The following is a 19,208-nucleotide window of genomic DNA, read 5'->3' as shown; positions in this document are numbered from 1 at the left end:
GGCCAAAGGCTCGAACGGTGGTCCCCTTTTCGCATTAAGCACCAGGTCCAAGTTCCACGAAGGTGGAAGCGGTTTCCGAGGGGGGGTATAGGTTTACCAGCCCTTTAAGGAACCTGGTAACCATGGGATGGGCGAACACCGTGTGCCCTGTCTCTCCGTGTCTGAATGCCAAAAAGGGCAAGGTGGACCTTAAACGAGGATAGCGAGAGTCCTCCTCTCTTGAGGTCCAGTAAATACTCTAATATCACAGCCATAGGCACCGAAAGGTGGGCTAGCTGTGTGGTAGAACACCATGCTGTAAAGCGAGTCCATTTCTGCTTGTAGGTCTTCCTGGTGGAAGTCCTCCTGCTACTTTCTAGGACTTGCTGCACTTCCTCCGTACATGTGCTCTCTAGGGAGCTGAGCCATGGATTAACCACGTTTGTAGTCGCAGGCCTTGGGGGTACGGATGCACTATGGACCCCTGGGCTTGCGTGAGCAGATCCGGCGCCACCGGAAGGGGCATCGGTGGCCGGTCCGACATGCGCAGGAGTAGGGGGAACCATTGTTGTCGATCCCACATTGGGACTATTGGGATCATTCAGGCTCCTTCCCTCCTGGCTTTCTGCAACACATTGTGGATGAGCACTGTGGGAGGGAAAGTGTAAAGCAGTGGGCCCCTCCATGAGATCGCGAAGGCATCCCTCAGGGACCCCCGTCCCAGTCCTGCCCTGGAGCAGAATCGTGGGCACTTCTTGTTGTGCTGAGTAGCAAACAGGTCTATCTGGGGAAAAACCCCATGCATGAAAAATCGGTTGCAGCAGATCGGGACGGATCTGCCACTCGTGCGTGAGTGCGAAACGCCTGCTCAGCTGGTCTGCCTTCACATTGTGAGCGCCTGGGAAGTACGAGGCTTTCAGGGTTATATTGTTGGCGATGCAGCAGTTTCACGACCGGACTGCTTCTGCACATAAGGCACGGGACCGAGCTCCTCCTTGCCGATTTATATAAAACATGGTGGAGGTATTGTCTATACTGATCCTGACTACTTTGCCTTTTATATGGTATCGAAAGTATCTGCAGGCGTTGAACACTGCTCTGAGCTCCAGTATATTTGTGTGCAGTGACTGCTCCGTGGAGGACCACAGCCCTTGAGTCACCTCTTCGCCCATGTGTGCTCCCCACCCTATGAGGGAGGCATCTGTAGTAAGAAAATACAATATGTGTGGTTGGTGGAAGGGTACCCCTGTTAGCAGGTTCTCGGGGTTTACCCACCATTGCAGGGATTTGCGCACCTCTGTTGTGGGCGACGCCACCCTGTGAACAGTGTGTGCTGCCGGGTTGTATACGCTCGCCAGCCAGTGCTGCATGCTGCGCATGTGTAACCTGGCGTTCTGTTCTACGAACGTCGCTGCTGCCATGTGGCCCAGCAGCTGTAAGCACGTCAGAACCAGCACCGTAGGGCTGAAGGTGAAGACTTGCACGAGGGAGCCGACGGCCCGAAAGTGAGTCTCTGGTAGATACGCCCTCGCTGTAATAGAATTTATGCGTGCTCCTACGAACTCTATTTCCTGCGTGGGGTCTATCTTTGATTTTGTCAGATTGATAACCAGGCCGAGCGAAGAGAACGTGCCTGCTGTGACGCACATTATGCGTAGTACCTCCTCCTTCGAGGCCCCTTTGAGTAGGCAGTCATCCGGATACTGGAATATAAATACCCCCTGTCTGTGCAGGTAGGCTGACACCACTGCCAAGGGCTTGGTGAAGACTCTGGGGGCCGAGGAGAGGCCAAACGGTAGGACTTTGTATTGAAAATGTTCTTTGCCTACCATGAAAAACCAGAGGAATCGTAGGTGAGCCGGATGAATAGTTATGTGAAAATACGCGTCTTATAAGTCGAGGGCTGCGAACCAATCTCCATCGTCTAGTGCCGTAAGGATGGAGGCGATTGTGATCATCCGAAAGCGTTGCTTGCACAGGTACTGGTTGAGGCCTCGAAAATTTAAGATGGACCTCCCGCCTCCTGTCTTTTTCCCCATGAGGAAGTACCTCGAGTAGAACCCTCTCCCTTGCAGTTGCTCCGGCACTCTTTCCACTGCCCCTATGAGCATGAGATGGTCTACCTCCTGCTTGAGCCTCGCTACATGGGAGGCCTCCTGGAGGTGGGGCCTGGGTGGAGGTCATGGCGGTGGGAGCGACTGGAAGGGGATGGCGTACCCCGTGGCTATGATCTCCAGCACCCATTTGTCTGTGGTGATCCTTTGCCACTGGTTATAGAATGGTCGGAGGCGATGGTGGAATAACCGCTTTGGATGACCTTGCGATGGCAGTGATGGCGCAGCCCTGGATCTGTGTGTCAAACTTGTGGTCTTTGGCCCTGCCCCGAGGACGCACGGCTGTGTTGGGAACGACGCCTGCTGTTGATGTCGCCCTTGCTTGTAACCCCTGTGGTACTGGGGACGCTGTTGCTGAGTCCGCAACATCCAGGGCGATCTGAACTCCCGTCCTCGAGGCCGCGTAGCCTTCTTGCATGATGGCCTTGAGCACTGGTTTCTTGCCCTCTGGAAGCGAGTCCATGAGGGAGGTTAACCTAATGTGGTTATCGAAATTATGGTTCGCTAGATGCGCTGTGTAATTTGCCATTCGCAACAGTAGAGTGGAGGAGGAGTAGACCTTTCTGCCCAACAGCTCTAGCTTTTTGGCATGTTTGTCTGTTCCCCCACATTGCGACGACTCCACCACCAAGGAATTTGGTTGTGGGTGGCTGAACAGGAACTCCGTGCCCTTTGTCGGCACAAAGTTGTTTTTTTGTTTTTTTTTTCCCCTGCTCTCTTGTGGACAGGCGGAATAGTCGCAGGAGTCTGCCATATCATAGTGGCAGACTCCAAGATTGCGTCATCAAGCGGTATTGCTATTTTGGAGGAGGCCGGAGGTCTCAGATTTTTGAGGACCTTATGGTGTTTCTCTTGCACCTTAGCTGTCTGGATGCCTTGCGTGAAGGCCACCCTCGTAAAACAGCTCTTGGAACTGTTTGAGATCGTCCGGAGGATGGACGTCCCCCGGGGCCGTAGCCTCATCCGGGGAGGAGAGCGAGGAACCGCTGGGGTACGTCTCTCTGGACCCTTCCGGTTCCTGCTGGTGATGGTACACCCTCTCACTAGAGGTTTGCGAGGGAAAATCTCGGGGTTCCATAACCAGTCCCCCCTGAGATGCTTGAGTCTCTGTCCTCGGGGGTACGAGATCGTTTGTGGGGATCTTTCCCTAGTAGATAGCCGATGGTGTCTATGCCCCGCGTGGTAGGGGCGACCATGGCAGTATAGGCACTGTTCTTGGGAAGGTGACCTAGACCACTCCCTTGGTGCATACCCTCTGCGTTTGGGGGAGGGCTGGAGAGAGCGATTTTGCATAATAGTCCAGCGGTTCAAACCCCAGGAAGGGTGAAGGTGGTCCCAGCCAGGGTGAGGCTGGTTGCAAAAATGGAGAAGGGGGCTCCGGGTAGGCTATGGGGGACCCCTGCCTTCTGGTTGGAGTCTGCAACATAAGCGGAGGGCTGTGAGAAAGCAACTCCACAGCCCTGTACGGAGAGGGGCTGCAATGCCTCCTCTTGTGTGCAGCCTTCCCCCTCCCTTGAGGAGGTAACTCCGCCCCCTGACGTACAGGGGATCCCGGCCCCATCCGCACCGAGCTCGGCACGCTCGAGGGCGGTGCCGCAGGTGCGGTGTCCTCCGGTGCCTGCAGACTGCGTGCCTGCGCGCTCTGCACCGCCGGTTCCCCGGGGGTCGGTGCCGCTGCCTGCGGTGCCGCCGGTACCGGCGCTTGTTTAGCCGCCGCCCTGCCTGCGGTGCGGGGCGGCTGGCTGATTATCGGAGGCTGAGCCGCTTCCACGTGGCTCTCCGTGCCGCCGCCGATCAGCTGTTGCTGCGGCTGGGGGCTGCTCGCTCCTCCCATCCCGCTCGCTGTTGCTGCCGGCAGGGATCGGGTTGGGGAGACTTTCCTCCGTTTTTGCGCTGATGGAGTGAGGGAGGCAGCTTTCCTTTTATGGGCCCCGGAGGGTCCCTCCTGCTGCAGCCGCTCCGGCACGTCTGGCTGGAGGGCCTTATCAAAAGCAGCATTTTAAGCCGCATCTCCCTGCCTCTCCTTAATCGCCTCTGGGCAGGACTCACATTTTTTAAATCCTGAAGAGGACATTGTTGGTAAGTCTTTCAGTTGTTAAGCGGGTACTTAGCACCTTCCCTGTGCTGTTTTCCCCGTCCGATGGCCTGCCTCAGCAGGAGGGCTGACGGCCCGATGCTCCTGGCCTCCGGTGCTTGTTACTGGGACTGGATTGAAGCTGTCCCGCTTGTAGTTTGTTTGTTGTTTTGTTTTTGTTTTTTTTTTTGAAAAATAACAACCGGCTAACTTGCAGTAGCCTAAGTACTTGAAAAACTTTAAAGAAAAACAGTTAAAGTCATTGAATACGCTACTTGGCCTTAGCCTAGTTCGGATTCCGTCTGCAGCCGACGGCGGTTAAGAGGAACTGGCGGGGACCGGATCGCGCACGTGGCCGGGAGCGCGCAGGGGAGTGGCGCGCACCGGCGCATGCGCGGTCCGGCAGAAACTGCTTGGAAGATCCGATCTGCGGCACCGGGCGAGCCCCACACCTAATGTGGAGCACCCACGGGGACACTCGAAGAAGAAGGAGAGGATCTCAAGTGCTTATTGATCAATGCCAATATATATGCACCACAAGACTGGTAACTAATTGGTGTCTAGTACAGACACCAAAACACACTTGGGAACAGGATGTCCACTTCCTTATGGAAAAGGGGTAAAAATAGCCTGCATGATCATGGAGGAATGCTATTTAAGCAACACCTCGTAAAGACCTCATACTGCCAGCAGTAAAATGTCCATGGAATTCCTAGATCACAATTTCCTGACCCTAAAAAACCAATACAAGAGATTTGTCTATTACATTATATTATATCAGAATTTGTTTTAACAGATAAAGAGGAACTCTTCCCAGAATTAAAAATTAACAGTCACTAAAGCATGAGCGCTCATGACTTGACCAAATCTGTAATGTGCAAGCAGAACAAAAGCTAGGCCATAGTACACACACGCATATGCTCTCCCTCTAAAGATATAGGCTACTGCTGGTCTAGATTTTTGTACTCTGTATATTAATAGTAATGATAAATTAATATTAACAAAACTGAAAACAACTATTATATTAAATTATAATTAATATTAATAAATATTCACAAAGCTGAAAACAACTAAGAGCTAAATCAGCTGTGAGGAAGAATTTAATCAGAAAAACAGGGAACCATTGAAGAACTACCTAGATGCCTGCAAAGCCACAACTGAGGAAGAAGACCATGATGAATCTTCATACACTGAGGATGTTCCAGATGAACAAAACTAATGTTGTGATCTTTTTTTAAATGGTAAACAGGTGACCTGGGTAATTGCAGTCTGATATCAATACTGAGCAAAATAATGAAATACCTTATGTGGGACTCAATTAATAACTAATTAAAAGAGAGTGGATATGTATGTAAGATTGACAGGCTAACAAAACTGTTTTAAATTAGATTGGAAGTTTGGTTGACACATGCTGACATAATATACTTTGACTTCTGTAAGGTGCTTGATTTGGTACTGCATAACACATTAAAATACGAAAAACAATGTAATGTTAATATGGTACACATTAAATGGATTAAAAACTGATTTCTGAATGAAACTGTAAATACAAGATCAAAATCTAGTGGGTTACTTCTACTGGGGTCCTGCAGGAATTGGTTCTTGGCCTTACACAAATTAACATTTTTATCAACGACCTGTGAGAAAACAAAACAAAAAGCAGTCAAGTAGCACTTTAAAGACTAGCAAAATAGTTTATTAGGTGAGCTTTCGTATTTTGCTAGTTTTTAAAGTGCTACTTGACTGCTTTTTGTTTTGATAGTGTATAGACTAGCACGGCTTACTCTCTGTGAGAAAACAAAGTCCTCACTAATAAAGATGGCAGCTGACATAAAAGCTGAGGGCATGGTAAATACCAAAGAGGAGAGGTCATTGATTCCAAGTGTTGGACAGGTTGTCAAACAGACTGCAAGCAAATTATGTGTGTTTTACTATAGCTAAATGTACATGTATACATCTGGAAACAATGAACACAGATCATACTCGCATCGTAGAGGACACTCTCATGGGAAGCAGTGAGTACAAAACGATCTAGGGGTTGCAGTAACCTACTGAACACGGCCTCCTAGAGTTATGCTGTGGTCAAAAGAGCCCATGTGATCCTTTGGGGTGTATAAAGTAGAGAGCAGACAATCAGAAGTAGAGAGATTTTCTCCTCTGTATTTGGCACTGGTGTGACTGCTGCTAGAATGCTGTGTCCTATTCTCTGTCTGATGCTGGGGGCAGAGATAGCTCAGTGGTTTTAGCATTGGCCTGCTAAACTCAGGGTTGTGAGCTAAATCCTTGAGGGGGCCCTTTAGGGATCTGGGGCAAACAGGTTTAAAAAAAAAAGAGTGGAGGAATGGTGCTTGGTGCTGCCAAGAGGGCAAGGGACTGGACTCGATGACCTCCCAAGATCCCTTAGAACTCTGTGAGATGTGTATCTCTGGTTCTGCTGCTCATAAATCAAGAAAGATGTAGATACTGTGGAGGAGGTTGAGAGAGGAGCCACAAGGCTGATGAAAAGATTAGGAAACATGGTTTATAATGATAAACTCAAGGAGCTAAAGCTATTCAGCTTAACAATGAGAAGGCTAAGGCTGACTTGATTACAACCTGTAATAACTGCACTCATCGCTCACTATACGAGCACAATTGGTTCCCAACTTTCTGCTCACCAGCAAAAACTCGTAAGAGGAACACTAAATTCCCATTAAAATAGATGTAAAAGTCTCTGATTTGTTCCAAGTGCACCTAACTCAGGGAAGGAGCGGCAGCAGGTGGTGCTGATTTTGAAAGGTAAGTGAACCTCGTGTTGGGGAAGGTTAAAGGCTGGGGGCAGTTTGAGGCCATGAGAAGGAGGGAGGGTTAAAACCTGGTGGCATGTTGGGTCCACGGGGGTGGGGAGTTCAGGCTGCTGCAGGTTGGGTCTGTGAGGCGGGTGCTGGGGGTAAGGCTGTGGCAGTTTGGGTGTGAGAGGGGGTTCAGACTGTGGTGGTTGGGGTGAATGAGGCTGATGGGGTGGGTGGTAAGGCTACAGCGGTTTGGGGTCTGCAAGGCTGGGGTTAAGGCTGCTGTGGTTTGGGTGCGTGCGGCTAGGGGCGGTGGTTAAGGCTGCAGCGGTTTGGGGGTCTGCAAGGCCAGTGGGGGTTTAAGGCTGTGGCAGTTTGGATGCACAGGGCCAGGGGGTTAAGGCTGCAGTGGTTTGGGGTCTGCAAGGCTGGTGGCGGGGGGGTTAAGGCTGCAGCGGTTTGGGTGCATGGGGGGGGAAGTTAAGGCTGCAGTGGTTTGGGGATCTACAGGGTTGTGGTGGGGTTAAGGCTGCAGTGGTTTGGGTCTGCAGGGCTGGGGAGGCGGGGCTTAAGGCTGCAGTCGTTTGGGTGTGCGGGGCTGAGGTGGGAGGTTAAAGCTGCAGTGGTTTGGGTGTGCAGGGTTAAGGCTGCAGTGGTTTGGGGTCTGCAAGGTCAGGTGGGGTTTAAGCCTGCGGTGGTTTGAGGTCTGCGGGGCTGGCGGTGGGGTTAAGGCTGTGGCACTTTGTGGTTTGCGGGGGTTTTCTTTTTCTCTTTTTAATCTAACTCTGCTGCCTTCCACAGAATCCAGAATGGGGCAAGAGGCTCTCCAGAACACGAGAGAAGAAACGGGCAAAAGGGATGTTTGTAAGAAGCCTCTCTCCAGCAACAGAAAATAGTTACAAATAAAACAAAAGTAAAGATACACGAAGGGCTTGTCTACACTTGCCCCCAAGCTTCAAAGGGGGCATGTTAATCAGGGCCATGGGAGGTTACTAATGACGTGCTGTGGTGAATACACAGCCCTTCATTAGGTGAATTTTCCCCTGCAGCAACTTCAAAGCTACAAATTTTGAAGTGCCGGCATGTGTGTAGCCGCCGGCACTGTGAAGTGCCTGTGCTACTCTGAAGTCCCTTTAGAGGGCTACACGCATGCCAGCACTTTGAAGTCTGAAGCTTCAAAGTTGCTGCAGGGGAAAATTAGCCTAACCATTATTCACCGCAGCACTTCATTAGTAATCTCCCGTGGCCCTGATTAACATGCCCCCTTTGAAGTTGAGGCAAGTGTAGACCCAGCCAAAGAGCTTTTATACTCAGCTGGAAAGGATGGTTTAGTGGTGGAAACATCAGATTTGAAATACTCTACAGGTCCCAGTCTAGGTAAATTGGAGTGGCCTTCATCCTTAAGGTACACGGACAGAGCTCCAGGCACTTCACCTTGGTAAAACTTTTACCTAAAACCATAAAAATTGAAGCTCTGTCTGCACGTTCAAGAGCCTTTTGGTTCATTTTGTAACAGATGAGGTCCCCCCTGGAAGGCTTGCACCACTGAGCAGAGTTTTGAACAAGATGGCAGTTTCCCTGAATTTCAGAGCCTGCTATAGTTCAATGGTTATAAAGTGCTTTGAAATGAGATGTGCTACATAAATGTCAATTATTATTACAGTATACTGTGCTTAACTGGGAGCACTAAAATGGAATAAGCTGCTCCACAGGAACTCGGTCTAAGAAATTAATTTAATCTAGTGATAGTGAACGTCCATGACCACTTACAGACTAAGGCAGTAGTAGTATATATCTTGCTCAGCAAGAGTGCATTTATTTAGTACAGCCTAATAAAAGAGTAAAGGGTATATTTTACTGAAAACTCAGGAAGTTTTAAGGCTTGTCTCTACCAAATGGGCTAGCTCAGCACAACTGACCCAAGATAAACACGTTTGGTGAAGACATGCTGTCTCAATGGAAAAACGCTCTCCCGTTGACATAATTACTCCACATCTATGAGAGGCAGAAGCAATGTTGGTGAGAGCCTCTCCTGCTGCCAGAGTGCAGTGTAGATCCTGCTTTAAGTCAATGTAACTTCTGTAGCTCGGGCAGTGTTTTTTCACACTCCTGAATGACAGTTTGCCTTGATTTAAGTGATACTATAGACGAAGCTTTAGTCAAGGACAGTTGGAAGCAGACAGCATTAAGCCATGCAGTTTCAGATTACGGAACTCAGAAGTTCCGCGGGCAATTTTAGTCTGAAAGTACACTTCAGTACTGCTTATCCAAAACATATGGTAATAATACTATGGTTGAGAAATCAGGTACCCACAATCAGGATAAGTTTCAAGCTCAGCCTCAGCATTATTCCTTTGTACTTATTACTTAATATACTTCATAAGTTCTCAATTAGTACAATGTATCAGACAAACTAATTTCTAATACATTACATGCAGTCTTAAGACGGCTTGGTTTTTGTGGTTAAATTATATCTATACCAAGTTTGAAGGAAATCGGTCTCCCAGCATTTTAAAGTACTCTTTCGGCATGAGTTGATCTAAGAAAAAGTTTTAACTTTCTGAATCTAAACATTCATAACTTTGAAGCTTTTGAGACACTTTTCATAGCTTGTTTTGCAGGTACCATTGATATACATGAAACTCAAACCAGGAGACAAGGTGTTTTCTACATAACAGCATATGAGAAATTCCCATTTAAAATAAACACATATGGTATTAATTAATTACAGTAAAATAGATACAATTTAAAATTATAAAACAAAGGAGTCAGAGTTGGATGCACTTGTTTTCTCTTTGCAATTAAACTAGATTTTCTTTAATTTTATAGGGTCAAAACATGAGACACTCATTCAGAAAAAGCTTAATGGACGTTTTGCCTGTGCAAACATCTCAAGATGTGCATCTTCAATTGTATTCTAAAAGACTCTCAAAAGCAAACAACAAAGGGTTAGCTTAATTGGTTAGCAGCTTCTCTTTCTCCCTCCCCACCACCTCATGATCAGAACAGGCAGTACTTTATACATTTTTTTAACTTAGGTTTTGGGACTGATTTCAACTTCCTCTTTCTCTTAACTGCAATATGCTGACTGTACCACTCTTGTAAATGCATATTTTAAAGATTATCTTACAAATATTTTAACTGCAAGATCAATGGCATTATTTGTCTATTCTACCCTAAACAGATAAGCCTCTTTTCTCCCTCACAAACCGTTGATGTCCTTAGATTTACAGGCCTCATTTTAAAGTAGTATTTTAAATAAATGCCAGGACAAGAAGTGATCACCAGCACAGTGTTTCCCCTTAAGAGTACTACTTCCTCTCTCATTAAGATTCTGTTATCTAATGCCCCATCTCAGTGAAATTTACATTGTCTGAGACTTAAATTGCAGGAGAAGCATTACCCTAATATCTTTCTCCATCAAAATTGCCTTTACCCCACCAAACTTCTGAAACTCTTCTCCAAATTGTCCTGTTTTCTTTTATAAGAGTAATGTTATGCCTCTAGCCCCACAAATGTATCTGATGCATCCCACCATCCCAACTTTTTTGGGGGAGGGGAAGTACAAATAGTACTTTACAGCAGCGTACATTAATGGTAGTGACTGAGCAGCCACATATCCCAAGGGGGAAAATAATATTTTTTTCCTCTTTAAACTAATTCACAACCTCTCAACAGCTTATGAGTCAAGTCTGGAGTTACACAAAGTTTGTATTATCTGTTTTTCCAGAGACTAATTAGAAGAAATTAATGAATAAAATTATTGATTCCCTAGTACTCGCTCTTTCAAGGATACCACAAGGTTTTTTTATGATCTTTAAACAATTCACATCTCTGAAAGAGATTTTAGTTTTCCCTGTCTAGAAGAGTCCATTTTATGCCATCTTTCTCCTGACTATTTAAAATATCCGATTCCCTGCATTTTCCATAAGTGATGGGTCTTGTTTTCCCTTCTGAGAGCCTTTTAAAGCTGCCACCACCATTTTTCAGTAGAAATAGCTGTTTCACAATTAATCAGTGCTCTTATTGAAAGCATTTATCAAAGGAAATAGCCCTTTCATTTTTGTTATGGTCTCCTGTTTTTGTATTTTCTTTTTTAGACATAAAAGATGACAAAAATCAGTATGTCTTTACCAGGGGATCCAGGTTTTCAGCTCAGAGGCTGATGTGCAAAACCTACATTTCTAACATTGAGAACAAAGGAATGGAGAAGGTAAGGCAAGTGTCAATATATGTTCTCCCAAATCAAAATTTTTAAAATACCCTTCATTATTCCAATAAAGAAAGCTCTCTTGGTCAGAAACGTATATAGACGCATGCCAAAAGAAATAATACTTCTCTAATTAATCTCTTATCTATCATTAAGGTCTAGTCAAATCCTCTGTCACTTTTTTCCTATTTAGGCATTAAAAATCTGTTAGCAAGAAGATACAGCATTACTGATGCAATCCCTAGCCACTGATGTAATGTCTTTCTATTTAAGGAATTTGAAGAATGAAGATATACTCTCGATAAAGGATTCTACTTCTTGGAATTTATTACACAATGAAACTAAGAAGCATTTTTAGATTCCGTGTACAGTGATATATTGTATTTTCAAGCTCTTTTCCAGCACTGACAAATATGCTGCATCTCTACTCTCCACACAGGAAATCAGTCCCACGTCACTTTACATTATAAAGATAAAAATAGAGAATGGTTCTTGATGCAATTTGTCCTCAGCCTCCCAGTAACTGTAAACAACTATCATTTCTCAAATATTTGCTCCACTCTTCTCCGGAGTCCTGTGCTCTGAGTTTCACCATTATTCATAAGCTTTTCCTTGTGACTTGATGTAGGTGTTCTGGAGTTGTGGTACACATGTCTGGTCACCATAGCCAGAGCTAGGAAAGAGCTCCTCTGAGCAGCATTCTCCGACAGCAACTCTGAGGATTTCCCGGTAGAACGCTACGAAGGAGACAACATGCTGGATGCAGCGTTAATTCTCTGTGTTGTGCTGTCTCCATATCTCCCCGCCCCTCAATGAGCTGTGCTGGCAGAGACTCAGTACCGATTTTCAAAACTTGCCGAGATGACAGTGAGTTTCAACATTGAACATTAAATTTTAGATAGTTGCAAGGCCATATCCCTGACCCTCCATACATCCTCAAAGCCCTTCTTCCTCAGAGGAAAATGCAACAGTGTGTCATAGCACCCGGTACGCATTATGCTAGAGAGCCCGTTAGCACATACTTTTTGGCTAACGGCCTTAAACATGACTTCACACCTCACGCACCCATGGTACCTCTAAAGTTAATCATCACCATCTGACATGCTTCTCATCATGACAGTCCTCTGTCTACATCATGTTAATTAACTTGTGTTCACTACCACACTACCATGATGCATTTTATCAGTTTATACAGGGCCTAAGTCCCGTCTTCCCTCCAGTTGGCTTTATAGAGAGGACATTTGACATGTAAGCGTGAAAGCAGTTTAGCCCTATGTTTCATAACAGTCGACAGTAAGGGTTCATATAAATTTCTCAGTCTCCCAAGAGGATCACTTATTAGTTTACCCAATACACAGGACAAAAGCAGGCTGGAACCCAGCACGTACTTGTATAAAGTAGTGTGGTCCAGTCCATCTCCTTAGCGTGCACTTGTCCCTTAACTGCATGGCAGTGTAGGGATGTAGAGGGGACCAGTATCTGCTGTTCAATAAGGCAAAGCTTCCCTTAATTCTACTCTCTGGCAGCAGCGTAGTGAGATGAGCTCCCCAGCATTGTGCAAGAGGCCCAGAGGACCAAAGAAGGGGAAAGGCAGCTTAGAGAGAGCAGCTGAATCACTGCTACTCTGAGGAGGAGGAGGAGGAGGGGGAAGAGAACAAAGCTCTGAGAAGGTGGAATGAAATATGGAGAAGTAAGCACAGAGCTAGGAAAAAAGACAACTATATGATGGAGGAACTGAGGATAAGGGAGCTAGTAGGAGGGAGAATGGTGGTTCTCGTGGAAACAGAAAGCAAATGGTGGCTCATTTTTCATTCCATCACTTTTATGAAGAATACAGTAGAGTGCCGCTCTGATCTGCTCTATACAAGATACAAGGAACATATGACATACGTGTCTCACAGACAGTTTAAAGTCAGCAGAAAAAAGCATAGCTGAAAATTAAATACTGCCATCTTCAGAACTATTTAAGAATATTGTTACCACATATGTAATACAATTAATTTTTCATCATGTTTGTTAACAGAGGATGATGCAATAATAGTATATGTAATTCTTACTTGAAAAATATCAGCTGCCATGTGCAATAGTTTCATATGGAAATTCAGTAAGTGTAAATTTTTAAAAAAATAACTAACAAACCTAAAACAAATAAAACACATCTTATTTTCAGTGGTTGTCTCCTACCTGGCAGGAGGGTTCTCCCAGATCGTCATACAGGTCCTCCCAACAGCAAAACAAAGCTTGAGTGCTGAAAAATGAAGTCGTGGTTAAGAAATTTTTGCTAGAGCTGCCTGTGAAGTATATACACAGATCCATCTTTTTATTTATAAATACCAGCATAGTAAGAAAATACAACTGTGGAAGCCACGAATATCTAATTTCAAGCTGACTCTGCCTGTTTTGTCTAATACACCACGAGGAAATGGTTACTATATACACTAGAAATCTGGCATATAATTGTTTTGCAAATTAAACAACATCCTTATTATACATGAAACTCCAGTACAAAAAGTTTTGCGAGAAGTGGATCTTAAATGTGAGGTAATTCATAGGTTCAGAGTAAGATGGCTGTATTTTGAGGTATTGATTTGTTGTTGTTTTACCTTTCTAAAAGGCAAAATCAAATAGGAAATTCTTACTCTAAAATAAAAGAGTATTCACATGGACTTACACTGAAAAAAGTAAAGGCAGGAATCAAAAGCAGTCTCCCCATTCTCTCAGTTCCGCTTGTGTGTAGAGGAGCTCTAATTCTGCATTTCCTGCTTGTTGGTTCAAATTCCTAATGTTACTCTAGAAAACTCTCTCTCTTCCAATGAAGTCAATGGCAAGCAAACCCCATCACTTGTTACATAACGAGCAACTCCAGATCTTTGTTTTTTTTTGTTGCTTTGAAATATCTTCTTAGGACAGAGCAGGTGCTTTTTGGAATTTAGCTCCTCAATAAAAAGAGCAAAGTTTTTCTCCTGCCTGTTGATATTCTACAGATGGTGCAGTCTAAACACTAATGTCATTCTACAAACGGCTTGAGATGGGGTTTAGCATGGTGCTTCCACAGCTACCAGGCACCATATTACAGGCCAGTGTTTCCCAAATAGTGTTCTGCGGATCCCCGGGGTTCCATGAAGTGAAACTAATGACAACAGGGGTTCCAGGAGAAAATGAACAGGGGTTCGCATCCTGCAGCTTCAGAGCCACATGCAGCTCCACGGAGCCATTTGCAGCTCCAGACGCTGATGCTGCCGAATCCACTGCAGCTCCCTGCCCTGCCCTGCCCTTCCCCCGCTGAAACAGTAGAACTAAATGTAATTGGTTTAACAGCCAGCAAGGCAGCGGGAGGGATCTGACTGTTAAACCAACTGAATTTACTTCCACTATTACAGCAGTGGCAGGGCACAGAGCTGCAGAAAACCCCTCACTCACAAAATAGTGGGCACATGAGCAATGAGGGTTGGGCAAGGGAAGCAAATGGCTTTCCAGAAGGGGAGCCGGACAGGTCTTGCTGTTCCTCTGTTGTCCTAGCCTTGAAATTGGGCCCTTGAGATGATAGTCAGAGGAGCAGTGGTGGCTAAGGTAGGTTCCTTCATCATGTTGGGTGAGGTAATGGGAAGAGCTAACGTGGGTGGAGTTTGTTCAGGTGGGGTTAGGCTGGGGGCCTCTTTCGGGCAGATGGGTTAGCCCCAGGGGACCAGTTTGGGGCTCAGGTGGGTTAATCCTGAAGATGGGGAGGGGAGACTTTGGGGCTGAGAGAGGTTAAGATACACATGACTTATTGGAGTTTGGGCAAAATTCTTTCACGTTTAAAAGGGTTCTGTGGCCAAATAAAATTGGGAAACACTGTTGTAGGCTAATGCAGAGAGAAAATAAGACCACTCCTTTCTTCTTTCGGCATACGTGTGCCTGTCCCTCACCAGGTTGACTTCCCTTACTCCTCGCAACTGCCAGAAGTAAGGGGACCAATGGCAGTGCCGTGACAGTTGAATTTAGTGTACCTGGTGGGGTGCACTAAATTGAACACTGAAAGACTGACTGCCAGTGCACTGATTGTCCCGGAAGCGTAAATGTACCCTAAACCTGATGGGTTCATCAGACTCACGGGATGAGCAGGTATAATTCTATTGCCACCAGCAGCAAAAGTGAATTTTACCACTCTGTGATTCTGAGAACTTTTTATAGACTACAAATGTTTCGCTCTTAAGACTTGGAAGAGTGTTTGTCCTCTGCCCTGTCTGGGAGGAATACAGTCTTCCTGAGGATCTAACCACTCCCCATTCTCTTGCTCGAACACCGTTTCCATTCCTACATTTCCTCCCTCACCCTCCTGTAACGAGAAAGCTATAATCCTCCTGAGAGTCACAAAACCTGACTTGTGAACTCTTCTCTCCTCCTCTCTGCTCACAGACTCTCACTGGCTGGCCTGACTGAGAGCTGCTCTACGCTTTGGGACAGTAACTCCTCAGACATTGGACCATGGGCCTGTTTTTTTTTTCCTGGCATGAAGGAAGATTTAGAACCCAGAAGCAAGAGCAGGAAGGGCACTTTCTGCAGGCCTGCCATGAGGGATGGCTGTTCTTAGCACAGAGAAAAGAGGCTGGCCCCAAATTTGGGCTTTCTATTTCTGACCCAATGGCTGCGTCTAACTAGCCCCAAACTTCGAAATGGCCATGCAAATGGCCATTTTGAAGTTTACTAATGAAGCGCTGAAATGCATATTCAGCGCTTCATTAGCATGCGGGCAGCCGCGGCACTTCGAAATTGACGCGGCTTGCCGCCACGCGGCTCGTCCCGATGGGGCTCCTTTTCAAAAGGACCCCGCCTACTTCGAAGTCCCCTTATTCCCATGGGGGACTTCGAAGTAGGCGGAGTTCTTTCGAAAGGGAGCCCCGTCGGGACAAGCCACGCAGCGGCGAGGCGCGTCAATTTCGAAGTGCCGCGGCCGCCCGCATGCTAATGAAGCACTGAATATGCATTTCAGCGCTTCATTAGTAAACTTCAAAATGGCCATTTGTGTGGCCATTTCGAAGTTTGGGGCTAGTGTAGACACGGCCAAGGCCATCTTACCACTGCTTAGTTAGTTCTATATGAGAGTTACATGTGTACATCAAGAAAGATCAGACCCTGTGCTGCTGACAGAATCTATTTTCAGGTACAGCCATTTCAAGTGAAAAACTATCACCACCTCTGTGTTCTGGGGCCAAACAACATTTTCTTTTGTCTCCTGAACTGTTGGCCCACTGTGGTGATCAATTTATATCTAATGAGCTTGTAGTTCCCTACTTTTTAGTTGGTCGGCTGGTAACGCCTAGGGTTTTTGGCAGCCTGTTGTCCAGTTTGATAGGCAACGGCTGATGTTGTCTTTAGCCCATGTTTCTACAACTTGACAAACAAGGCAATGCACAGCAGCGCAAAAGTAGAGTGTGCCACATGGGACTGGCACATGCTACTAGGCACACAGATGGTAGTGGCTATGTTTTCCTGAAGGAAAGCTCCAGATGTGCAACAGCTGATATTGATATATACACCATGAAAGGAGAGGAATTTCACAAGACCTGATATTGTGAACAGCAAACTTTCCCCATTTCTTTTCTGTTTAAGCAACAGAGTCTAAGATTTTCAAGAGTCACTAGTGGTTCTGGGTTCTCCAGATGTTGGATGTCCAGCTTGACATACCCTAACTCAGTACGAAGCTCCTACTCTCTGAAGGCACCTCATGTTGGGCATCCAAATTACTAGTCTCTGACTTTTGAAAATCATGTTCAATTCCATATTAAAACAAAAATGGCTATTTAATTATTGCAGCATGAGTACTTCCAATCTCGTACTTCCAACTGAAACATTCACGGAGGATGACAACACAAAAACAACCAAAAAGCCCATAATTCAGACAAAATACTTTTTTAGCAGAAGTAGAAAATGAACATAAATTATAGAAACAGCAGCCATTTAAGTTGCAAGGACATGGAGGAAAAGTACATCTGCACTACCACATACAAATCTGCTTACCACAATTTGCAATCACAAATCACCAGGCATAAAACTGTTTACTAAACATAGGCTGCTTTTTTCTTTCTGCAGCACTACGGGGAACAAATGTTAATTTTTCACCAAAGTGTAAATGTTTTACACCACAGAGAGCACCTGAGAAGCACCCAGCTGTACCGGGTAACATGCAGAGCTACTTATCTGAACTAGTTTCCATACATAAATGTAGTGGTATCAGCAAAATTCTGAAGCCTCACAGCATATATACAGTAGCTGCTGACTATAAAATGAAAGCTGGGAGGCTAAATGGTTCTTTCTTCCTCTCATGGGAGCACATAAAGAATTTCTCATTAATAGCGATGGGAGCTGCTCTTAAAATGGGAACAGATCTGAACTTAAATAATCTGCAATTTCTGCAATATGCAGCATTATCAAGCAGCTGTGTGTTTTGAACTGCCCATTCATCCAAAGAATGCTGCAGACTGCTGAACTACTTTGTTTCTATTGTCTGAAATTTTAATTAACAACTGATTAAACAGCATTAACAAATGCACTAACATAGAAGTGAAAATATTACCTTCAACTGGCAAGGTTTCTTCATCCTGGAACACATTGCTATTCTGCCAAGGTACCATAAAAAAAACTTCTAGCAACACATTATAAAACTCTGTATTTTAGTTAATCCAATTCTTGGAATTCTGATATTCTTGTCCACTCTGCTATTTTCTGATTCTGTATGCGCAGCACAGATCTCTACCTTATTTGGCTGCCAAGCCTATTACAGTGAGCAAACAATGCCTTCTCTGTCAGAACAGAGAAGGAGTAGTATCACAAAGACACTCCTCTTATACACAATCCTGTACTTTTTCACTGTCCTTGGAATAGTTTATCTAGGACGACAACTGATGGGGAAAACACTGGTGCATTTTTGATTGCCCAAAACTCTATTAGAAATGTATCAGTGTATTCTACACAAAATCTTGCATTTAAAGATGAAATTAAACACACAATAGCAAAAATACTCAGTCAACTTTTTAATGCTTTTTTGTTTCAGATATGTGTGTGTCTGTCTTAGCAAAAGAACAGGACTTATTAGACATATAATTTAAGTGGAAGAAAAAGCTGTTTTCAAGTTCGAAAGACTAGGATCTGAAAGAGATATCTCACACTGACATAGCAATGTAGGTTTAAAAGCACCTGCTGTACACTTTGTTTTAAAACTGCCTACAAATTCTGCTCCTTTTACTAGGGGTACATCTACACTTACTGGAAGATTCATGTGGTTGAGGGGAGCGATACTCAGTGGTTTGAGCATTAGCCTGCTAAAAATGCGGGGTTGTGAGCTCAATCCTTGAAGAGGCCATTTAGGGATTGGAGCAAATAGACATCAGGGATGGTGCTTGGCCCTGCCAAGAGGGCAGGGGACTGGACTAGATGACCTCCTGAGTTCCCTTCCAGTTCTAGGAGATGTGTATCTCCAGTTATATTAGGGATTGGGGCAATCTTCTGGGGTTTGATTTAGTGTGCCTAGCAAGGCCATGCTAAACTGAACTATTAGGACTCTACTGTCAACCCTTGTACTCCTCATGACAATGAGGAATAAAGGAAATTGATGGGAGAGTTTTTCCCATCAACCTCCTACTGTGGAGATGGCAGGATAAACCGATTTCAGATACAGCAACTCCAGCTACGCAATTCACAGAGCTGGAGTTGCATATCTTAAGTTGATTTTTCATGACAGTGGCCTCACCTTAATTTGTTAATATATGGTTTACACTGAGAGCCTGAAGTCACACATCAAAAAGTCTCCAAACAAATCTGTCTGTTCGTGTTTTCCAAATGACCTTACAATTTCATTTTTCAAGAACGAATGACTGTTGACCTTCCAGAACAAAGAACTATCAACAACGTTTACAGCTGTTAACATGCAGAGGAGGGTAGGAGGATTCTTAATTTAATACACTGTTCCCCATAAAACTCTCCTTGTCAATGAACAATGTAAACAGGCCCTTTTTAAAGCATCTATGTAAACTTTTACCTATAATAATCAAATATATATATAAAAATGCTCTTACGTTTAA

General features: G+C 45.1%; 1 protein-coding gene across 10 annotated transcripts in view; it reads right to left on the bottom strand.

Moving 5' to 3' along the window:
- PAG1 (phosphoprotein membrane anchor with glycosphingolipid microdomains 1) overlaps positions 1-19,208 on the bottom strand; it is a 175,237-nt gene that overhangs the window by 63,862 nt on the left and 92,167 nt on the right. For 9 of the 10 annotated variants that reach the window (XM_074987032.1, XM_074987039.1, XM_074987040.1 and 6 more), the window contains one exon: positions 13,333-13,396. Coding sequence is in view for 3 of the 10 variants with exons in the window: in XM_074987040.1 (XP_074843141.1) it covers positions 13,333-13,361 (29 nt within the window). In the remaining 7 variants the exon portion in view is untranslated. Of the gene's footprint in view, positions 1-13,332; positions 13,397-17,704; positions 17,841-19,208 lie in introns of those variants that run through there. The other variant, XM_074987037.1, reaches the window with a different exon arrangement.

The sequence above is a fragment of the Carettochelys insculpta genome, chromosome 2 (assembly GCF_033958435.1).
Source record: "Carettochelys insculpta isolate YL-2023 chromosome 2, ASM3395843v1, whole genome shotgun sequence".
NCBI classification, from domain to species: Eukaryota; Metazoa; Chordata; order Testudines; family Carettochelyidae; genus Carettochelys; species Carettochelys insculpta.
This window is presented reverse-complemented; position numbering and strand designations above follow the sequence as displayed.